The 23,052-nt window shown below is 40.6% G+C and overlaps 1 protein-coding gene across 1 annotated transcript; it reads left to right on the top strand.

Annotated features, from left to right (window-relative positions):
• Nucleotides 1-17,523: 17,523 nt before the first annotated feature.
• On the top strand, nucleotides 17,524-22,707 carry LOC126695416 (G-type lectin S-receptor-like serine/threonine-protein kinase At4g03230). The gene is made up of 8 exons (XM_050392153.1): nucleotides 17,524-19,268; nucleotides 19,975-20,481; nucleotides 20,641-20,796; nucleotides 20,911-21,122; nucleotides 21,213-21,423; nucleotides 21,564-21,801; nucleotides 21,955-22,105; nucleotides 22,193-22,707. Exons 1-8 carry the CDS (start codon nucleotides 17,924-17,926, stop codon nucleotides 22,499-22,501), a joined length of 3,129 nt encoding a protein of 1,042 aa, XP_050248110.1. The 5' UTR covers nucleotides 17,524-17,923; the 3' UTR covers nucleotides 22,502-22,707.
• Nucleotides 22,708-23,052: the final 345 nt, after the last annotated feature.

Genomic DNA, 23,052 nt, shown 5'->3' with positions numbered 1-23,052 from the left:
ATGCCAATATAAAATTTGTTTTTTGGAATTGATTGAACAATGGTTTTTTATTTTTCTTTTTTGAAGGGCTAAGAAAAGGGTTTCATGTTAAATTTTTTTGGTTATTGTTTGTAGGGTTGTCCATGGGTCAGGTTAGCTTGGGTTTGGGCCTAACCTGCACTCAACCCGATTGGGTCAGGTCACTAGAAAATTGACCCGCACTCAACCGAAATATGGGTTGGACCCGCCGAGTCGGGTCATTGGTTGGGACGGGTCAAATTCAACGGTTTAACGGGTTTGGACCACATATTAGGACAAATTTGTATATTTTCATGGATTTAATTTTTTTGGGCCTTTTTTGGCCAAAATTATTGGGCTTTCTAAATTAAAAGGATTTAAAATTTTTTGAATCTTGTCATATCATATTGGGCCTCTTTTTTACTTCATTTCTTTTAAAATGGCCTTCAAGCTCTGCTTGAATCTGTCCAAATTAATATTTCCTAGTAGGCCAGTACCCTTTAAAAAGGGCCTTCAAGCTCTACTTGAAGCAATATTAGTCCAAATTTATACTTCCCAGAACCCACATATTGACATTTGAGAACAAAAAAAATACAAAGTAAAACCTGGACACAATAGCAAACAAATAAAAACACACAAAATACCATTTTTTACCACCTGTTAAACATCAATACCATGTAAAACCTGGGCATTAATCAAACAAATAAAAACGCATAAAATACATTCCTCTTTTTTACCACCTGTTAATCATCCACACATTACAACAAATATTTTTCAAATTGCCTAAGCCTAAGGGCTTGGGCACTGGGCAGTACCTCAAAATTGCCTCAAGAAAACTCAAGCATATGAAAGTCAATCTAAACACATATTAAACCTGCCAACCATTCCACACATCAAGTAAATTTCCAAAACCACAAAGTAGCAAGCATTGCTACAAATACTAGAACATCTTCATAATTCCATATATATATATATAGTAAGCCATAAAGGCAACAAAGAAGGCAGTTACTACACAAGTCTGTAAGGCAATAAACCACCAAGGCAGTAGGCAATATTCCCAACAGTATATATAATTAGTTACAATTATGAAATACTATAAGTATTTCCAAAAAATAGCTTTCCTAAAGTAGTAAAGAACTACTCTATTATCTATAGTTAACAAGTCCATAACTTATAGAAAGGAAAGCCTACATAGATGCTAAGTTTTCCTTCCTATAAGCAAGAGTTAATGTATAGTTAGAAAAGCTATACATCTTTCCAAAAAAGCTTCCAAAATATATCCAAAAAACTATCACTTATACAAAATGTGACATTCCTTCCTCCTACAATACAAGGGGAAAAATATTTATCAATAATATATAAAGACAAAGAACAAAAGCTACAGAATGACCAAAAGGGAAGTAACCAAAAAAAAAAAAAATTACAGGTGCAAAAACATACCCGGTCAGTGATCATTCATCAGTACTAACTGTGGTACGGGTACCACCTTTGCTTGAGCAAGAAGTAGAACTTGCTACTGTTGTTGCTTGATTCAAAACTAGAAAGAAAAAATTGAGGCAATAGATTAAATTTTGCTCAAGTATATGACACATTTAATAACAATTAATAGACAAGAAGTTTGGAAGTTAAACATATTACCTAAGTCATGAAATTCATCCTCCAAGGCCTCCATCTTGTCCTTTGACTTGCCAAAAAGAAATTGGGACATGGGCTTGCAGCTAGTTTTGAGCACAAACAAAATTTTGAACCATGAGAGGAAAGAGTGAACTTCGAAATGGATCAAGTATGTGCCCTCAGAAGCAATCGTAGAAACAGGTACAGCTAGCACATCCCTGGCCATTTTGGATAACACTTGGTACCTATTTGAATTGGCTTTCCACCACCCCAAAATCTCAAATTTCACATCCCTTCTACTCTCACAATTTTCAGCCAAATATTTTTCAATCTCATTACTACACCTTATAGACTTCTCGGCCTCTAAGAAACACTCATATCATGAATTAACCATCGCATATGGATCAGTACAACCAATTGTATCACCTTCTATGTGTGTCCTCTCACTCTCACTTAGTACTACCACATTTGGTGAATCAACACAAGAATAATAATCATACAACCTATCCATGGTCTTCCTCACCAAACCATCTCATCAACCACTTCATCCCCATAAATTTCAGAAAAAGAAAATTTCAAAAACCTCATTTTCTTTCTTGGATCAAGAACCACAGCCACATACAAAAGCTGATTAATCTTATCCCCTTTCCCCCAATACTTTTTAAATTTAGCTTCCATCTTAGTTGCCATGTTTTTTAAAAAAATGATTTTGAGATTTAATTAAATGAGCAATATTTTCTTGAATCACTAACATCTCATTAAAGAAGGTATTTGAAGTAGCATACAAAGAACCGGGGAACTTCTTTGTTGCATTATAAAAAAGTTTCAAGAAACCCACAAATGTCCTACAATTTTGAAAATCAACCCCACAAGGAGATCCCAAACCACCATTATTTTCCTTGTTCATAAAGTATGAAGAATAGCTATCATCCTCAAAGTCTATTCTTATGAACACTTTCTCAAATTTTTTAGCAGTATCTAACATGAGGTAGGTAGAGTTCCACCTAGTAGGTACATCTAGACTTAGTAAACACTTGGATTCATTACCTAATCTCTCCATAAAACTCCTAAAAGTTTGATTTCTATTTGGTGAGGACTTCACATACCTCACCGCTTCACGCACCCTAGCAATGGACGCATCAATTTCTTTCAAACCATCCCCCACAATCAAATTTAGGATATGTGCACAACACCTCATGTACAAGAACTCATGTTCTAAAACAGTCCCCTTCCAATTTTTAGTTACTGTTTGTAAAAATTTAATGGTAGCACCATTAGAGGAAGCATTATCCACTATCAAGGTGAATATGCCATCAACACCCCACTCACGCAAATACATCTCAATCTTACTACCTATAGTCTCCCCCCCTATGGTCTTCAACTTGACAAAAATTTAGAATTCTATTATGCAAGTTCCAATCATCATCAATAAAATGACATGTGAGGGACATATAATTCAGATTTTGAATACTAGTCCATGTGTCCGTAGTAAGGCACACCCTATGACCTTTCAAGGCTTCCCTTAGTTTCTCTCTTTCAACACCATAAATGCCAATCACATCCCTAGCCACAGTTTGACGAGATGGGATATCCCTAATTCGCAACTTGGGTTGTAAGGTTGTTGAATATCTTTGAAACCCATACCCTTCAACAAACCTAAAAGGCAACTCATCTATTATAATCATTTCAACAAGTGCCTTCCTAGAAGCCTCAACAATAAAGGCTATTGGTATAAGCTGAAACCCTTCCTCCCTATTCATTTTGGGTTCAAATGCTAAGGTTTGTTGCCCTTTAAGTGCATCTCTATTAGGGTTCTTAACACAGTTTGGCACATAATTCAATAAATTAGTAGTACCATGCCCCTTATTATTAGCACGATAAGTTTTTTGGTAATAATGGCAAACAACCTTAAATTAACCCTCACTAATCTTTATTTTTTCAAAATGATCCCAAGCAGTAGACTTTTTCCTATTATTACCACCATCAGTAGCTATCTGACTCACCTTGGCTTTACCATTAGGTTTAGGTGAAAGTGCCTCAGCATTAGTTGAAGTGGCAGTAGGTTCAACTTGGGTAGTGAGTGTTGTTTGGGAAGGGGGTGCATCACTAGAGGGTTCCATAACCTAAAGACATCAAATTTAAGCATTAGCAAACTACCATAACAATGATACTACTAATCCAGTAACAAGAATACACACAAGTGACACAACAACAACAACAAGTCAAAGCGATAACAAAAACAACGACAAAAGTAACAAACAAACAATAATAAGAAGTTAAAATATAAACAACAGAAGAGAAATGATACCTCAGAGAACTCTTAGCTGTTAGGGATTCGACCTTGCAAAGGAAGCAAAAAGAGTAGCCTAATTGAACAACTTTCAACTCCTGTATAAAATTAGGATTTCAATTTTTTAAGTTAAGAAAGCAAAATGAATCAAACAAATGAGCAATAAAATACAATCAGATAAACAAAATAAAAAATGTGTTTGGATTTCATCTTTTTAAATTAGGGGTTCATCCTTCTTTTCTTTTCTTTTTTCTTTTTTTTTTCTTTTTTTTTTTTACAGTGAAGATACAACTATATTGATCATAGAAAAAGAAAAAGAAAAAAAAAAAAAAAGGAATAAAATTGGGCAGATACAAAGCACACTCAGAGCACACTAAAATAATGAATCAAGCTAACTAAAATGTCTATCTATAAAGAGTAAACATGAAAATAAACACAAAGCACACTCAGAAAAGTGATAACTCAAGTCTTTGAAAAATGATAACACAAACAAGCACACTCAAATTAGGGGTTCATCTTTGAAAATTGATAAATCAAGTCTTTGACCCAACAAATCAAATAAATAAAAAATTAGGGTTTCATCTTTGAATCCAATCTCTTGGTCAGTTTTGGTCCCTAATCTTTAAGTTTTAAATCATTTGAACAAGATGAAAAAGGAAGCCAAAACTGAGACTAGGAAAAAGAGGGGTGAAAAAGGAAGAAAATTTACCTGATCTGAGACTAGGAAGCCAAGACTGAGAGGCTGAGAAGACCCATGGTGGAAAGAAAGTGAGGTGATGGTGTCAGGTGTGGTGTGAGGCAGCGGCAACAACAACCAGCAACTAGGGTTTGGTCCGTTGGAGTGAAGAAAGATTTTGATGTAAAGGACTTGTTTGTTTCAAAATAAAAAAGAAAGATTTTGAAATCAACCCTTGAGACTAGAGAACAGAGAGAAGACTGATTTATGAGAGAGAGAGAGAAAGAGAGAGAGAGAGAGAGAGAGAGAGGAGAGAGAGAGATGAGGGTTGAGGCCTTGAGGCTGAGGGTAACTGGCTAAGTCTAAGGAGTAAGGAGTAAGCCATGGGCATAGGGAAGTGGAACTCTGATTTTGATTTGAAATTTAGCCATTCTAAATCTTCTGATGAGATTTGGTTGATTTTCTTTTGCGTGTAACTGTGTAAGTTTAGTGCTTTAGTCCAATCACTCTTAGCAACTCAGTGCTTTTGATTTGAAACTTAGCGTGTAACACTAAACAACTCAGTGCTTTAGTCCAATCACACTTCTCTCTTCACGTGTTCTCCTAGAAATAACTGAAGTTTCTATTTTTTTTTTTTAAAATCTAAAACCATCGGTCAGGTCGGTTAATACGGGTTTTTATTTCCTTAACCCGCTATCCAACCCGAATCATCAGTTTTTGTAAGAGACAAACCCAAATCCGACCAACCATGGGTTTCGGGTCCACCTGCTAGGCTTCGAGTTGGTCAGACCCGGTCGGTTTGGGCGGGCCAATGAACCACTGGAAAGCCCTAATTGTTGGGGCCATTTTTGCAGTTGTTAGGCTATTTTAACAGCGGATTAAGTTAATCAGTAGTCTTTTTTCTTTTCTCAAAATCGTAGAGGAGACAATAAATAGAAATGTGTATAATTTATGATTTTATGAGTACTAAAATAGGAATATAAAAAAGATTAGGGGGGTCTTGGGCCCCCTTTAGCTCTGTCCCTACTTGTGGTGAAGAACAAAAAAATTTGTCAAAGTTAGATTGAATAAACTTGTGGTTGGTTTAAACTAAATACTGATGGCTCCTAATTGGGTATCCCTGGAGTAGCTAGTAGCGGTGGTGTGATTTGTGACCATTGAGGCTCGTGGATTATATTATATGGGTTTCTATTTTCTCAACTCATAGATGTGAATACTGTGGTCGTTGAATTATGAACTTTGAGAGATGAATTGTCATTGTTTATAAGCCTTAACTTATTGGTAGTTAAACTTGAGATTGATGCTTGATAGGAGTGACGAGAACACATTACCTTGACGAAGTCAATCTAGTGACGAGGTCATCCCTGGCGACAAACAGCCATCACTGACGAGGAAAGAAAAGTCATTCAATGATGCTAGCAAGTAACCTGGGTAGTTACGAAACTAGCAAAACAGACCGTTGGAGCCCAATAAAAGCCCCATAATTGGGATGGAGGCGTTACTAAAGAGAGGCATTAACACCCCAACGGCTAGCAGTCAAAATCACATATATAAAGTCCTTACATCGACAGCATAAGATACATCCATACTGATACTCTAAGAAAATATCTATTACTTTCGAGTTTGGCGAATTGCTTTATTGTTCTAACTTTGGCATCGGAGGCGTTGTGGCAGACACCACACCGGTGACCCCTTTTTGAGGATACATTGGTGCTGACGGAAAGTTCCATCTGCCTACTTCGACTGACGAATTTACACTTCATCAGTTTGGCGCCGTCTGTGGGGAACGACATTCTCAAATTCATCAGTTTCCATCAACCCTCTACATTCAGATGGAATCCAACCTAGATTCAGCAGCCTTGGCCCAGCAAGTCCAAGCCCTTGCAGCCACCATTGAAGAACTCACCAAACAGAACCAGGAAATGAAGCTACGGCTCCAGCAGGTTCAACAGGCTCAATAGGAAGAGAACCGGTCCAAGGGTAACCTGGAGGGAGAAAGGGATAGTCACCAGAGAGGAACCCCTCAAAGGCCGACTACTCCAGACGAGCAGAACTCGGATCTCTTTCGAGAAATGAGAAAGGACATGGACGAACTGAGAAGCGCCATTAAGGAGAAGACGGACCGGAGCGTAGACAAAATGGTAAGGGCTACGAATTCACCCTTCACCTCCGCGGTACTCGAATGCCCTGTACTGTCAAAGTTTCGCTTACCTCAACTTGAGCCATTCGACGGACTAAAAGACCCACAGGATCATCTTAATACTTTCAAGACAACTCTAGGTCTTCAACAACCACCTGATGAGAGATACTGTGTCGTTCCTTCCCAACGACTCTCAAAGGAGCTGCAAGAGAATGGTTTACGAAGTTGCCAAACTCGTCCATAGACAACTTCGATCAATTAAGTAGTGCCTTCTTGCTCCATTTCATAGGGGGGCAACGCCCAAAGAGGCCGGTAGACTACTTACTCACCATAAGACAGGGAGAGAAGGAAACTCTGAGGTCGTATGTCAAACGATTCACCCGAGAGACTCTGGAGGTGGACGAAGCTGATGACAAGGTGCAGCTGATGACCTTCAAGGCGGGGTTGAGGTCCAGAGAATTCGTGGCCTCCCTCGCAAAGACCCCCCAAAGACGATGGCGGAAATGCTCCTGAAGGCACAGAAGTATATGAATGCTGAAGATGCTTTAGCTGCCATAAAGGATGCCGAGAAGCCAGGAGACAAGGCCAAGAGGGAAGACAACCGTAGGGGGCAAAAGAGAGATCGACCAGACCGTCGGAACAATGACGGGAACAGGAGGAAGGATGATAAAAATCCTCAGACGGTAAGATTTACTCCTTTGGTTATGCCTGTTGACAAAATTTTCACGTAGATCAAGGACGAGCATTATCTCAAATGGCCCAAGCCATTGCACTCATCCCCCAATGTCCGTGACAAGAACAAGTATTGCCGGTTCCACAAAGATCACGGCCACCACACAGAGGATTGCAAACACCTAAAGGAGCAAATAGAGGAGTTAATACGGAAAGGGAAGTTACAGAAATATGTGAAGAAATGAGAATATAGCAAGTTCAGGGACGACAATAAATCCAACATGAATCCTTCTCCCGGGATGGCGACCGTTTGTCCCAGCCTCCACACAAGGTGATTGGGGAGATAAGCACGATTATAGGAGGACCGTTTTCAGGAGGATCGTTTAAATCACTCAAAAAGGCATACCAGAGACAGGTGAATAGCGTCCACGCCATACCTCCATCCAAGCACTGACGAACATACCAGGACATGTCCTTCAGTGAAGGAGACGCCCTGGGAGTGAAGCAGCCCCACAACGATCCCCAGGTCATAATGCTGAATATAGAAGGGTTCAATACCAAAAGGATCCTCGTCGATAACGGAAGCTCCGCGGACATCATCTACTTCGCAGCCTTCTAGCAGCTGAGACTAGACCCTAAAAGACTACGCCCTTTTGACTCTCCACTCGTCAGCTTCAGTGGAGATAGGGTCTACCCCAGAGGCATAGTGACATTGACGGTGACGGCAAGGGCCTACCCAGTACAGTTGACCAGACAAGTAGACTTCCTAGTGGTAGATTGTTCCTCATCCTACAATGTCATCATTGGGAGGCCCACCCTCAACAAGTGGAAGGCGGCGACGTCAACCTACTGTTTGAAGGTGAAATTCCCAACAGATAATGGCGTCGGTGAAGTGAAAGGAGATCAAGTCCTGGCAAGAGAATGCTATCAAGCCGTCCTGGTTGGGAAGGAGAACCACACATGGATGATTGAAGAAAAAGAAGAAGACAGGATAGAGGCCCTGGAAACAGTGGAATTGGTAGAAGGAGAAGCGAACAAGACGACCAAGATAGGAACGACGTTGAGCCCCGAGATGAGAACAAGACTCATAAGGTTCCTTAAAGAGAATCTAGATGTCTTTGCATGGAGCCACGAGCACATGCCGGGCATATCTCCAGAAGTCATCCAGCACAGGCTGAATGTGGACCTAGAAAGGAAACCCGTTCAGCAACGACGAAGAACCTTCGCCCCAAAATGAGATCAGGCAGTTGCAGAGGAAGTTACCAAACTCCTGATGGCTGGATCCATCTGGGAGGCATATTATCCTGAATGGCTCGCAAACGACGTCCTACTAAAGAAAGCAAACGAGAAATGGAGGATGTGCGTAGACTTCACCGACCTGAACAAGGCATGCCCAAAGGACAGCTTCCCTCTACCAAGAATAGACCAGCTCGTGGACTCCACAGCCAGGCACAAGTTACTGACATTCAAGGACGCCTTCTCAGGGTACAACCAGATAAAGATGGCTGAGGAAGACCAGGAGAAGACCGCCTTCATCACAAGTCAAGGACTCTACTGTTACAAGGTAATGCCTTTTAGGCTGAAAAATGCTGGAGCTACGTATCAGAGGTTGGTGAACAAAATGTTCAGTTAACAGATTGGCAGGAGCATGGAGGTGTACGTGGACGATATGCTCGTCAAGAGCAAGGAAGAGCTCACACATCTGGACGACTTGAAGGAAACGTTTGCAACCCTCAAAAAACACCAGATGAGGTTGAATCCAAGTAAGTGTGTTTTTGGGGTTGCCTCGGGAAAGTTCCTGGGATTCATGGTGTCCCAGAGAGGAATAGAAGCAAACCCAAAGAAAGTACGAGCCATCATCGACATGGCCTCACCCAAAACCGTCAAGGATGTTCAAAAACTCACAGGAAGGATAGCGGCTTTAAACAGGTTCGTCTCTAGAGCTACAGACAAATGCCTGCCCTTTTCAAGACTTTGAAGCAAGCTTTTGCCTGGACCGACGAGTGCGAAGTGGCGTTCCAAGAACTAAAGCGTTACCTGAGCAGTCCACCTCTCCTAAGCCCGTCCAAAGAAGGGGAAAACCTATACTTATACCTAGCAGTGTCAGCCTCGGCAGTAAGTGCAACCTTGATCAGAGAAGAGGGCAAGAAGTAGCTCCCAGTTTACTATGTTAGCCAAGCCTTCCAAGGAGCTGAGTCCAGATACCCAAGGATCGAAAAGATTGCGTTTGCGCTAATAGTAGCCTCGCGGAAGCTAAGGCAATATTTCCAGGCAAATCCCATTCTTGTAATGACGGACCAACCAATCAAGAAATCAATGAACAAGCCTGAAGCAGCAAGAAGAATGGTCCAATGGGCAATTGAACTTAGTCAATTTGACATCGAGTACCATCCCAGAACAACGATCAAGGCGCAAGCTCTGGTGGACTTCATCACAGAATTCACTCTTCCAGACGAAGATAGGATTACCGACGGGGTAGATAGATGGACAATACAAACTGATGGTTCGTCAGCCCAGAGGAAGGGGGGAGTAGGGGTCGTCATAACCACCCCTGACGGAGAAGTGCTCAAATATGGGGTCCAACTAAAATTCTCAACCACCAACAATGAAGCTGAATACGAAGGGATACTGACGGGACTAAGGCTTGGGAAAGCTCTTGGTGCCAAAAACTTGTTGATCCAAAGTGATTCAAAGCTAGTGATCGGAAAGATCAGGGGAGAATACGAAGCAAAGGAAGAAAGGATGCAGAAATACCTCAAGCTGACGAAACATCTAACTCAGGAGTTTGATATAGTGGAGTTCGTGCAGATCCCAGGAAGTCAGAATATGGGGGCTAACGAAGTATCAAAGCTAGTGTCATCAGAAGAAGGGGGGATTAGCACAGACCTGGCGATGGAGGTCTAGAAACACCCTAGTATCGAAGAAATTGCAACATTCACCATCCAAAGCATAGACACCTGGATGACGCCCATAATATCCTACCTCCAGGACGGGCGCCTCCCTCAGAACACAGAAGAAGCTAAAAAGATCAAGAAGAGGGCGGCCAGGTTCACGATCTTGAATGACGCCTTGTACAAGAGAGGCTTCTCTATGCCTTACTTGAAGTGTGTCGACGAGGAAGAGGCTAGATACATCCTGGAAGAAATCCACGGAGGAATTTGTGGCGATCACGCTGGCTCCAGATCCCTGGTGAACAAGGTAGTACGAGCAGGATATTTTTGGCCAACCATGTAGGTAGATGCTGCTGAGATCGTCAAGAGGTGCGACAAATGCCAGCGATACGAGAATGTACAACGGCTTCCAGCAGAGAGACTGACGACTATTGCTTCCCCATGGCCATTTGCACAGTAGGGAATTGACATCGTCGATCCGCTACCCCAAGGTAAAGGTCAAGTAAAGTTCCTACTTGTTGCTATTGATTATTTCACGAAATGGGTTGAAGCAGAGGCTCTAGCAACGATCACTGAGGCTCGGATCTGGAGCTTTGTGTGGAAGAATATAATCTGCAGGTTCGGGATTCCCTTGACGATCATATCAAATAATGGGAGGCAGTTCGACAGCCAAGGCTTCAGGGAATTCTGTTCAAACCTTGGGATCAAGAATCAGTTCTCGTCCCCAGGGCATCCTCAGGTAAACGGGCAGACGAAAGTGACGAACCGGACGCTGCTCAAGATTATCAAGACCAGGCTGGACGATGCAAAGGGTGCTTGGCCAGAAGAATTACCAAATGTCCTGTGGGCTTACAGAACCACAGCCAGAACCCCGACAGGAGAAACCCCCTTCAGGCTTACCTATGGCACAGAAGCAGTAATCCCAGTCGAAGTGGGGGTAACGAGCATCAGACGAGGAACTTTCAACGAAGGGATCAATGACGACGAACTACGACTCAACCTGGATTGTCTGGACGAAGTAAGAGACAACGCGTCCAGCAAGATGACGAAATATCAGAAAAAGATGGCCAAATACTACGATAAGAGAGTTAAACTCAGACGATTGGACATAGGAGACCTCGTCCTTAAGGTTACCACCACAGCAACTAAAGACCCTACCCAGGGAAAGCTGGGTCCTACGTGGGAAGGACCTTACCGAGTCATTCATTACTCAAAACAAGGAAGTTACCACCTGGAAACCATGGACGAACAAAGGCTCCCTCGACCATGGAACATTGAGCATTTAAAAAAGTACCACCAGTAGATGTAATAGACAAATGCAGTCATTCTTGAATTTAATAAAAAAAACTTTATTCTCTGATATCTTTGTGCAAACAGGTCTAGCCAATTATAAGTCAAACTAAAGTAACAAGATTCCGCCTTGATGGATGTAAGTTACTGATGACAACGCCAACGGGTATAAGGCAAACTAAGGTAACAAGATTCCGCCTTGACGGATGTAAGTTACTAATGACCCTCATAACGGTTACAAAGTATGTGAAAGCTAAGTGATAAGATTCTACCAAGACGGATGTAAATCACTGACGAAACCTGAAGTGACGAGATTCCTTGAGTGGATGTAAGTCACCAAAAAATGGCCAAGTGATAAAATTTCGCCAAGACGGATGTAAATCACTGACGAATCCTAAAGTGACGAGATTCCTTAACCGGATGTAAGTCACCAAAAAGTGGCCAAGTGATAAGATTTCACTTTGACGGATGTAAGTCACTAACGAAGACATAAAAGAAAGTAAATGTCCCCAGAACGGGCTGGTGACGAAGACACAATCCTTAAGGCCTACGCAATTGGCAAAGTCCCGCTTGACGAACTTAGGATACTGACGAATACGCAAGAGAAAGGATAAGGAGAAAGAGAAGAAGGACAAGAACCCTCATTAAAGAAAAAGAATGACGAGCCAATCACGGCTAAGAAATTTACGCTAAGTACAAGCTAAGTACAAGGTATGCTAAGAAATTTATGCTAAATCACAAACACGTGCATGGTCATAAACAGAAGCATAGCCATAAAAACGGGTAAGTACAAAATCATAAAAAGCCCAAAAACAGAGGGAAATTATCTTTGTTCTTCCTACAGACCCATGAAACAGAGGGCCAAGAGACATTGTTCTGAAAATAGATTTTAAAAAAAAAAAAAAAAAAAAAAAAAAAAAAAAAAAAAACATATATTTACATCACCAAAAAGGCCCAAAACACAACGGGCATATATGACAGATAAATTTTCCTAAGTATCAGGTTCGAGTTTCTGGAGCGTCAGTAACAGGATCGTCAGCAGCAGCGAGAGCATCATCAGCAACAGGGGCATCATCAGTAACAGGGGCGTCACCTTTAGGTGCAAAAGACTGGGCAGCCTCGTCAGCAGCCATCTCTTGATCTACCACTTCTAGATCCAAATTCAGCAGATCAACCCCTGTAGGGTGCTTGACGAGGTACCTACGAAGGAGCTCGAAGCCCTTGAAGTACCAGCTGAAGAGTACTGTGGAATACTCCTCAGTTTGCTGGAAGGCCTCAACAGACCTAGCAGCGATCGTCTTCAACTTCTCCTTTGCCGCCTGTAGCTGGTCGTCCTTCTCCAGATTTAGCTGACGCTCGACCCTAAGGTCGGAATTCAAAGCCTTGACTTTCTCCTTCAATGTGGCAGCCTCGTCCATCGACTCTATGAGGTCCTTTTTCAGCGTCGAGTTCTCCTTCTCCAGAGCCTCCATCCTGGACGCCAAAGAAGCCACCTTAGCCTCTTGAGTGAGACACTCAGAAGCAAGGTGAAGGCTCTCCCCCAACACCTGACAAAGCAAATTAAGTGCGTCAATAAAAAAGGATGGGGAAATTGATGTGAAAAGAAACCAAGGAAAACGCATAAACAGCCTTACCTGCACGATCTTATGAACATGCTGACTTGCAACCACATTGAGAGGCACTCCAGAAAAGACCTTAAGGTCTTCAGCCTTCACAACGTTATGTGCCCGCTCCACGGCCACACCTTCGTCGTCCTAGACGGACAAGCCCACTCTCTCCTTCTCTTTATCTTTGGCTGACAGTCTCGGCCTCTTTGATGACGGGGTAGGGATCTCCTCAACTGAAGTGGCCGGTGAAGCCACCCGTAGACTCTCTACTCCTGAGACAATGGGAGTGGCATCTGCAGAAGGAAGGACGGACGGACCCTTTCCCGTGACGCGAACTCCCTTCTTGCCAATGTTCGCCAAGGGTTCGTCCTTCTTGGACCTCATCTTGGCGTACATATCTTTGTTGAATCTAGTCGTCATCTCTAAAAAAAAATAAAAAATAAAAAATAAATAAAAAATAAAAAATAAGAAACCCAAAGTACACAAGTGAAGATCAGTACTGACGAGGTAAACGCTTACTCTTCTTCTCCTCGATGTTGATGCTGCGCAAAACGTAAGGAGATGGGTCCGGCCCTAAGCAGTAGAAGGCAAGCGTCCGTGGATCAAGAAGATCGTCCCAACTCTCAATCGGCTCTGCGTATTCTATTGCCTTCTCAACACGACCTTGATACTTGCTCTTCAGTTTGGGGCGTCTTTTAACTGCAAAAGAAATTGAACAAGTGGTTAGTGACGACCAAATATGCAAAATGAAAATGAACAGACAATGAGAAACGTGGACGCACCTAAGTTTGGGGTTCCCCACCGACGAAGTAACCTTGGGATATCACCCCAAGCCTCGCTAGAAGGGGTCTCAAAGTCATCCCCGGACATGAAAAAGAAACGTGATTTCCATTACCTGAATGACGAAGCTAAACCCTTAATGATTCTAGTCCTCCTCGTCCAGGGGACTAGCTCATAATACCCATACTCTTTCGATTCCTTTAAGCGGTAAAGGTGGACGAGCTCACTCACTTTGATCATGTCTCCATTGGCAGCCAGCCAAATCTCCATACAATTGATAACTATCCTCCAGAAGTTAGGCATGAGTTGCCCGGGGGCAATGCCAAAATGACCCAAAAGCTCCATCACCAGAGGATGGACGGGTAGCCTAAGCCCAGAAGTGAAAGCAGCCTCGTAGAAGCATACTTCACTAGGAAAGAAGTGGCAGGCCTGATCCTCAGGACCAGGCCGACGAACGCGGACTCTAGCCACGGTGTCAACATCCAGCCCACACTCCTCGTTAAGAGCATAAAAAGCCCTAACTTGATAAGGGGTGGAAACGGCCGTATCACCCTCAACCGGGCCACCGCTAGACGACAACCCCGTGTCTAGTTCGCTGGATCTCACCTCCGACATCCTCCTCGTCTCTCCCTCAAACCAAGCCAGCGACTGACCCAAAATTGGAGACAGCTCCCCTAGAACTACACTCAACCCACAACCTTCAAAAAGATAGTCCCCAATCAAAGGAAAAAAGTCCCCGGAGACACCCAAAGCCGCCCCTAAGCGAGCAAAAAAGAAAGAAACTGAGGGGCAAGCTACCCCAAACCTCAGAAGAACTAACCATGAAAAGGGGTACCCAATCCTAAATGCCCACATATCAAACACAAAAAAAAAAAAAACAAAAGCAAAAGACAAAGGAAAAATCAGGAATTTATAAAGGGGCCATGAAGAAAAAGGATCTGAGAAAAATCAAAGGAGTAGCGTACCTTGAAAAGCGGAACAGTCGAGGCCAGAGAAATTCGTCGCCGGAGCAAGGTTGAAGTCGCCGGAGCATAATCGAAATAATCACAGAAACAAGCAAGAGAGACAAACACTCGGAGCAGGAAAAGAAAGAAAAATCAGAGTGAAGGAAAAAGAAAAGTTTTTGAAACCAAAAATCCAAGGAAACTGAAAAGTAGCGGGAAACCCAAGGGTCATGCCATCAATGCCTTCAATCAGCACGTGCCACGTGGCCACGTTTCATACCGCGCCGCCATCATACATTAAATTCAAAACGAAACCCCAAGTGTCACAAACAACTCAGGAAAAGAAACCTTTCACCTTCTGTGGCCCTCATGACACGTCACTGACGACCACAGAACCTAGGGGGCAACTGATGGGAGTGATGAGAACACATTACCTTGACGAAGTCAATCTAGTGACGAGGTCATCCTTGGCGACGAACAGCCATCACTGACGAGGAAAGGAAAGTCATTCAATGATGCCAGCAAGTAACCTGGGCAGTTACGAAACCAACAAAACAGACCGTTGGAGCCTAATAAAAGCCCTATAATTGGGCTGGAGGCGTTACTAAAGAGAGGCATTAACACCCCAACGGCTAGCAGTCAAGATCACATATATAAAGTCCTTACATCGGCAGCATAAGGTACATACATACTGATACTCTAAGAAAATATTTATTACTTTCGAGTTTGGCGAATTGCTTTATTGTTTTAACTTTGACATCGGAGGCGTTGTGGCAGGCACCACACCGGTGACCCCTTTTTGAGGATACATTGGTGCTGACGGGAAGTTCCATCTGCCTACTTTGACTGACGAATTTACACTTCATCAATGCTAATTTTTTTTTTTTTTTTTCCGGGTTTCTAAAACACATAACTATACTCACAACATGCAACTCTTATCATGGATTATAGGAACCTCTTCAGTCAGATATTGTAAAAGATGAGTTATTGCTTCCATGAGGCAAACCAATTTGCTTACGCCATGGCTAGAGAAAGACCAGATATATAAGTTAGGATTTGAAGTTTTTCGTAGTCCCCATGTGCATATTTGTATTTTACTTTTGTATGATAAAATGGATTTGTATTATGAGAAGCGATATTCTCCTAATAAGCTTCTTTTGGCTAATTAATGAAATCATTTATTACCACAAAAAACAAAACAAAAAATTCCAAAACCAAAACCCTCTTAGCCTTAGGGTCATGCGAAAGGACAGGCTGGTCGACCTTGATCTTGTGAGTTATGTCATTATCATCGTGTTATTAAATTGCTCGAAACAAAAAGTGACAAATGATGCTTTTTTATATAAGAAACCCGCGTAATCACATCTTAAATTCTTTCCCACAAAAAGAGGGAAAAAAGGTCAACCCAGGGACAACTTTTCAATCAAATCAAATTAAACAAATCCAACAATCTTGACCTCCCTGGCCGCCCTGCTTTTTCAATAATTCAACTTAGTTCACTCAATTACCCCTCTAATTACAGATTATTATTGTGCTGCCCTTTTTATATAAAAATAAATAAAAAATAAAATTATTCTTTATTTAAATTCTACGAGTCTACGACCTTGTATCATATTCCCCTTCAATCGTGTGTGGTTATGTAAGGAGAGAAAATAAATATGACAATTCTGATGGTTAGATTAAACTTCAACTTATTGGTATTGTTTTTCCTCGAATCTAATTATAGGTTTAATGCACAAATGAAACAGGCTGAAAGAATTGTTGATAGGTAAAGGGCTAGCTCAGTCTTGGTCTCGTAAAGAGGAGAGTTGTAAGTTCAATTCAATGAGTAATTTGTAATTCATTATGGGCCAGTTTTTCTTCTTTCTGCTAGTGCCCTTCGTCCCCAAGTCATCTCCACGTGCTTCTTCCTTGTTATTTATTTGTCATCCTTTGCATAACTTCTTTGTGCCCTGTGAAGTCTATGAAGCTAAAGGTCTATTTGGATAGAACTTATTTTATTGAAACTGAAAACTGAAAACTGAAAACACTGTAGCAAAATAATTTTTAAATGTGTGAATAGTATCGTGAGACCCATTTTTAATGAAAAAGTTGCTGAAAAATGTAATTTGTGGGTCCATGAACAGTGCATGTATACACTGTTCACTGTAGAAAGTCAATATTTGCGATTACTGTTCAATGAACAGTAACTGCATTACTCCAAAACGCGTGAAAAAAAAAAAAAAAAAAAAAAGAACAAAAACGCAGCTCCAGAAACGCAACTCAACAGACGTGGAACCCAAACACACACTAAATGTCAAATGGGAATAGTGCTGCACTTTCCTTTTCTTTTGATAATGTGAATCTTGGATAAGATGTTAAATCAGCTCTAAATCAAGTCAATTCCGACTAGAAAATTGGGTACCAATTATTTAACTAGTACACATCATCTCATATTCCACATTGGTCTAAGTTTCAGTCAATATGTAAAATAAAGTGTTTTTGTTTTTTACTCAATTTTTTCTATTACTTTATTCACATATGATTTTCTTTTTCAATATGAATGTACCTTCTTCTATATAAATATTAGTACATATTGCTTATTGTATGCAAGTCTACACACACATTTTGCATTGAAATTGTTATTTCAAGTCACTCTCTCAGTTCAAAAAGTTTTGAACCGAAGTCGTTGGAAAAATTGTATATTTGTTTGTGTGCAATAAGCGGTGTGAAATAAACACCATCCACAATTATGCTTTAAGGGTGACAGCCGACAGGGATGTGGTATGTGTAATTTGTCCTATGCAATTATGTATTTCACCCATTCGTCCCAGTGAACTCCATGGACACTGTTTATCAGTCAAAAAGTTACTGTGTGGGGGCAATTTTGATAATGGAAAACAACTCTGTAAGTCAGTTTCGCGGAAAGAAAACAAAATCCGAGCTTCACCAGCAGACCTATGGAAACTGCATGATTAGCTACCACTGTACTCTTTCTAGATAAGTACAAGATTCTAACCAATTTAGATTTGATTACAAGGGTATGCAAAAGAAAAATATGAGAAAAACCATCATCATTACTTGGTCTATAAATTACAAGCTACTTCCTACCATTTTCTCATTCTACACATTTGTACTTTTCTCATGCGTTTTGTTTTGCTCCGCTAGAGATACCATATCCTTTAGCAGATTGGTTAGTGATGATACAAGCAATACTCTCATTTCAGCAGGAGAAAATTTTGAACTGGGATTTTTCACTCCTAGTGGAAGCTCTGACAATAGAAGATATGTTGGAATATGGTATTACAGGTCGAATCCACAAACTGTTGTGTGGGTTGCCAATCGAGACAGCCCAGTTTTAGGTACTGATGGTGTTTTTGCCATCGTGGAAGATGGAAATCTAAAGGTATTGGATGCAAGTGGCAAGCCTTACTGGTGGACAAACATGGAGACATCATCACCTATGTACAGGACAGCAAAGCTAATGGATACTGGGAACTTGGTTGTGAGCCATGTGGAACAAGAAAATCTCACCGAGAGAGTTGTGTGGCAGAGTTTTGAAAACCCAAGTGATACATTTATTCCAGGCATGAAAATGGATGCAAGTTTAGCATTGACTTCGTGGAAAAGTTATGATGATCCAGCACCTGGGAACTTCACTTTTCGGCAAGATCAAGAAGAAGTGAACCAGTTCATCATCTGGAAAAGGTCTTTAAGGTACTGGAAAAGTGGAGTTTCAGGTAAGATTATTAGTTCTGATCAGATGACATCTGCTATATTTTACTTGCTATCCAACTTTACCTCGAATTTAGTCCACAATGAGTCTTATATGCCATATCTTGCATCACCATTATACAGTGATACGAGGCTAGTAATGAATTTTTCGGGCCAACTTCAGTATTTGAAGTGGGATACTGAGAGGATTTGGTCATTGATTTGGGCAGAGCCCAGGGACAGATGCAGTGTTTACAATGCTTGTGGAAATTTCGCTAGTTGTAACAGTAAGAATGACATAATGTGCAATTGTTTGCCTGGTTTCAAGCCTAGCTTGCTGGAGAGCTGGAATAGAGGAGATTTTTCAGGAGGCTGCACCAGAAAGTCAATATTATGTGGCAAAAATACTGAGAGTGACATTTTCTTAAGCTTAGAGATGATGAAAGTTGGAAATCCAGACACTCAATTTAATGCCAAAAATGATATGGAATGCAAAATAGAGTGCCTTGACAATTGCCGCTGCCAGGCTTATTCTTATGAAGTATCGAATATCACACGGCGGGGTGGCACTGGCAGTTCTGTATGCTGGATATGGTCAGAGGACCTCAACAATCTTCAGGAGGAGTATGACAGTGGCCAAAATCTTTTTGTACGAGTAGCAATTTCTGATACAGGTAACACTTTTTCCATATCTCTAAATGTTTCGTGAATGAAAGTTCATGATTGCCAAATATACATTTTAGCTGATGTAATTAAGGTATATTTGAAGATTAGAAAGTCACTGATATAGGAACTGCTCTAAATTAGATCTCTTAGGCTTAGATTTTTGCTTTGTTGTTTCCATTGAGTTCAGAGGATGTCTGAAAACCAGGGTGATCCTCCACTCCTAATGACAGAAGGAAGGCTAATTAGTCCTTCCAAACACTGGAGTTATTGGCATTAAGTTAGTTCACCACAAGCCGTGTCTAAACCACTAAACTTGTAGTAAATATATCAGGCTAAGGTTGTTCTTACCCAGTTGAGTAATTCGTTTGGTTCCTAGGAATGTTCCAATTCATTTAGCTGACAAATATGACCAAATAGATTGTGTAATTATGATCAGTTGATAGTCATTAGGTTTTGAATTGACAGGACTTAAATAGGCCAAATCAGCTGAAATGGGCTCCAGCCTCATATAACATCACCTTAGAACTTATGATCTATATATCAATGATATGTTTCCTAGATTCAGTCAGATTTATATTAAAGAATCCATAGCCTCATGCTTGTATTATACGCTTGACAAGTGAAACACATCACCAATATGGTCAATCTTTAAATAGCAATTGAGCCAAAGCTTGCTGGTTAGTGTTTCTGAATTCTAAAGTTCTAATTTTGCAGAATCAACTACTAGAAATTGTGAAACTTGTGGCACAAACATGATTCCCTATCCCCTTAGCACTGGACCTAAATGTGGTGATCCAATGTACTTCAATTTTCACTGCAACATCACCACAGGCCAAGTTAGCTTTGAGGCACCTGGTGGCACCTACCGTGTCACAAATATCTATCCAGAAAAAAGAAAGTTCATCATCCAAATAAAAGACGCAAATAATTGTGGGGATAGGAGCTTACAAGACAAAATTCTGCAGCTCAACCAGTCATCACCATTTAAAGCAATCAGCTGGTGCAATTTTGGGCAGGCCAACTTTAGTTCTGACTTATCATTTAAAGGTGAAGATGAATTTGAGATTGGTTGGGATCCACCACCAGAGCCAACTTGTTCTTCACCTACTGACTGCAAGGACTGGCCAAATTCAACTTGCAATTCTACTGGAGATGGGAAGAGAAGTTGCCTTTGCAAATCAAACTTTGTATGGGATAGTTTGAGCTTGAATTGTACTCAAGGTAAGGATATGTTACTGGGCAAAAGTATGCAATGTTCATTATTTGTTTTTTTGGATAGAATGAATTAGGTCAATGCTGCTAAGGTTAGCGTTATTGCCAATATGGATTTTGTTGGGCAAAGATTGAATAAAAGTGAGACGTTCATTTTCATTCTTGCAGCTGGCGATTTCAAGCAAACAGATGGACATTCAACAGGAAAGTTGCCCCTATCACTGATTATTGCAATAGCTTTTTCAAGTGTAATTGTCCTAATTATTCTCTCAACTACTATTATTTGTATCTATTTTTGGAGAAGAAGGATCGGCACAAGACAAGGTAAACTAGTAACCATTAACCATTGCTTATTTTACCCAAAATTGCCTAAATTCAAGTCTTCTTTAATATGACTTGCCCACAAATGAGTAATTCAGTTGATATATTCGAAATCAGAAAATGGAGAAATTGCTCTGAAAAGTCCTGTGTTTCATGTATACGACAATGAAAGACGTGTCAAAGACTTCATTGAATCAGGCCGGTTCAAAGAAAATGATGCAAAAGGCATAGATGTACCATTTTTTGATTTGGAAAGCATACTAGCTGCCACAGATTGCTTCTCGAGTGCAAATAAGCTTGGACAAGGGGGATTTGGTCCTGTTTACAAGGTAATGATTCATTTCTTTACACTTTGTTGAATTGAGTTTCACCTTTTTCTTAGTTAACAATGAAAGGTGTATTTTGAACTCCAAAATCAGGGTAAATTTCCAGGAGGACAAGAAATTGCTGTAAAGAGGCTCTCAAGTGGTTCTGGGCAAGGTCTAGAAGAATTTAAAAATGAGGTTGTGCTGATTGCCAAACTCCAACATCGGAATTTGGTTAGACTTTTGGGCTATTGTGTCAAAGGAGATGAAAAGATGTTACTCTATGAATATATGCCCAACAAAAGCTTAGACTTCTTTATATTTGGTTAGTCTCTACATTGAATTTCTAATGCATTTTATCACAAGGTATAGTATCCTTATAAAATAAAAGATTGCCTAAAATAGTGATTAAAAGCTAACTAATAATGTTATGTACTTGGGATAAAAAAATCTTGATCTTCTAAGATCAAAAGCTATGCAAGTTATTGGATTGGGACATGCGGTTCAAGATCATTTTGGGAATTGCTCGTGGGCTTCTATATCTTCATCAAGATTCTAGATTGAGGATTATTCATAGAGATTTGAAAACAAGCAATATTCTACTAGATGAGGAGATGAACCCCAAAATCTCTGACTTTGGGTTGGCAAGGATTTTTGGAGGCAAAGAAACTGCAAGAAACACCAACAGAGTAGTGGGAACGTAGTAAGTTTGTGTAGAGATTAATTTAATGTAGATTGTATAATCAAATCCTGCTATCTCAAACTCTATCACATTATTCAATCCTCCAGCTTTCTTTGAGAAAAAACCATTTAGTCACCTACCTGATTCACTGATTATTTATACTTTTTAATGCAGTGGTTATATGTCTCCAGAATATGCCTTAGATGGGTTTTTTTCAGTGAAGTCAGATGTTTTTAGCTTTGGTGTTGTTGTGCTTGAGATTATTAGTGGGAAAAGGAATACAGGATTTTATCAACCTGAACATGCTTTGAGTCTTCTAGGCTATGTAAGTTTGCTGAATTTTTTTCATACCCATCAACCTTTTGGTCATCCTCTCTACTTCATAACACTTTCACTCTTGAATCGATCCCAGGCATGGCATTCGTGGAAAGAAGAAAAGGCACTGGATTTAATAGACCAGACACTATGCGAAAGTTGCAATACAGATGAATACTTGAAGTGCGTAAATGTTGGGCTGCTATGCGTACAAGAAGATCCAAGTGATCGTCCAACCATGTCTAATGTTGTTTTCATGCTTGGCAGTGAAACCGCAACTCTTCCAACCCCTAAACAACCAGCTTTTATTGTTAGGCGATTGCCTTCTAGCAGAGCTACTTCTTCTAGTAAACCTGAAACGTTCTCTAATAATGAGTTAACAGTCACTTTGGAAGGTGGGCGATAGTTCTTGAGGTTCAATTTCTAGCTAGTCTTGTACTTCTCTCCATTCATCAATGTTATAAAGTTTCAACTTTCAAGTGCATTTCATGTGTAATCTTTTGTTATAGGGATATACCCTATTGAAATATATGATTGATGGAACATTCTTCCATCCACAACTTGAGAGACTTTATAAGTTATTTTAAGGCACCTTTTCTATTCTAAGTTTTACCCCTAATATTGTCACTGTTTCCTAAATACTAGAGCACCGTGTAATGTATCGAGCTTTGAGTCATCTAGCTTTGATTTTGAAATCAAAAGTAGGGTCCTTGATTATGTGAACTTTCCCAGTTTTCCTAGAAGGAAAAAGTTTTCTCAAGTACTAAGTCAAGCATGACAGCTGGAATGCTTTATGAAAAAAATAAAATAAATCTAATTTGGATCCCAACTTACAATTTAATGGATTAAGTGTTGCTTAAGTCCAGAGTTAGCAATCTAATAATAGTGTGTGTAACCACATTAAACAAAGAATTACTGCCAGTATGGGGCAAGGCAAAACATAGATATAACTTCATA

This window comes from Quercus robur, chromosome 8 (assembly GCF_932294415.1).
Source record: "Quercus robur chromosome 8, dhQueRobu3.1, whole genome shotgun sequence".
In the NCBI taxonomy this organism is placed as follows: domain Eukaryota; kingdom Viridiplantae; phylum Streptophyta; class Magnoliopsida; order Fagales; family Fagaceae; genus Quercus; species Quercus robur.
The sequence above is the reverse complement of the archived record's forward strand: the minus strand, read 5'-3'. Positions and strand labels throughout refer to the sequence as shown.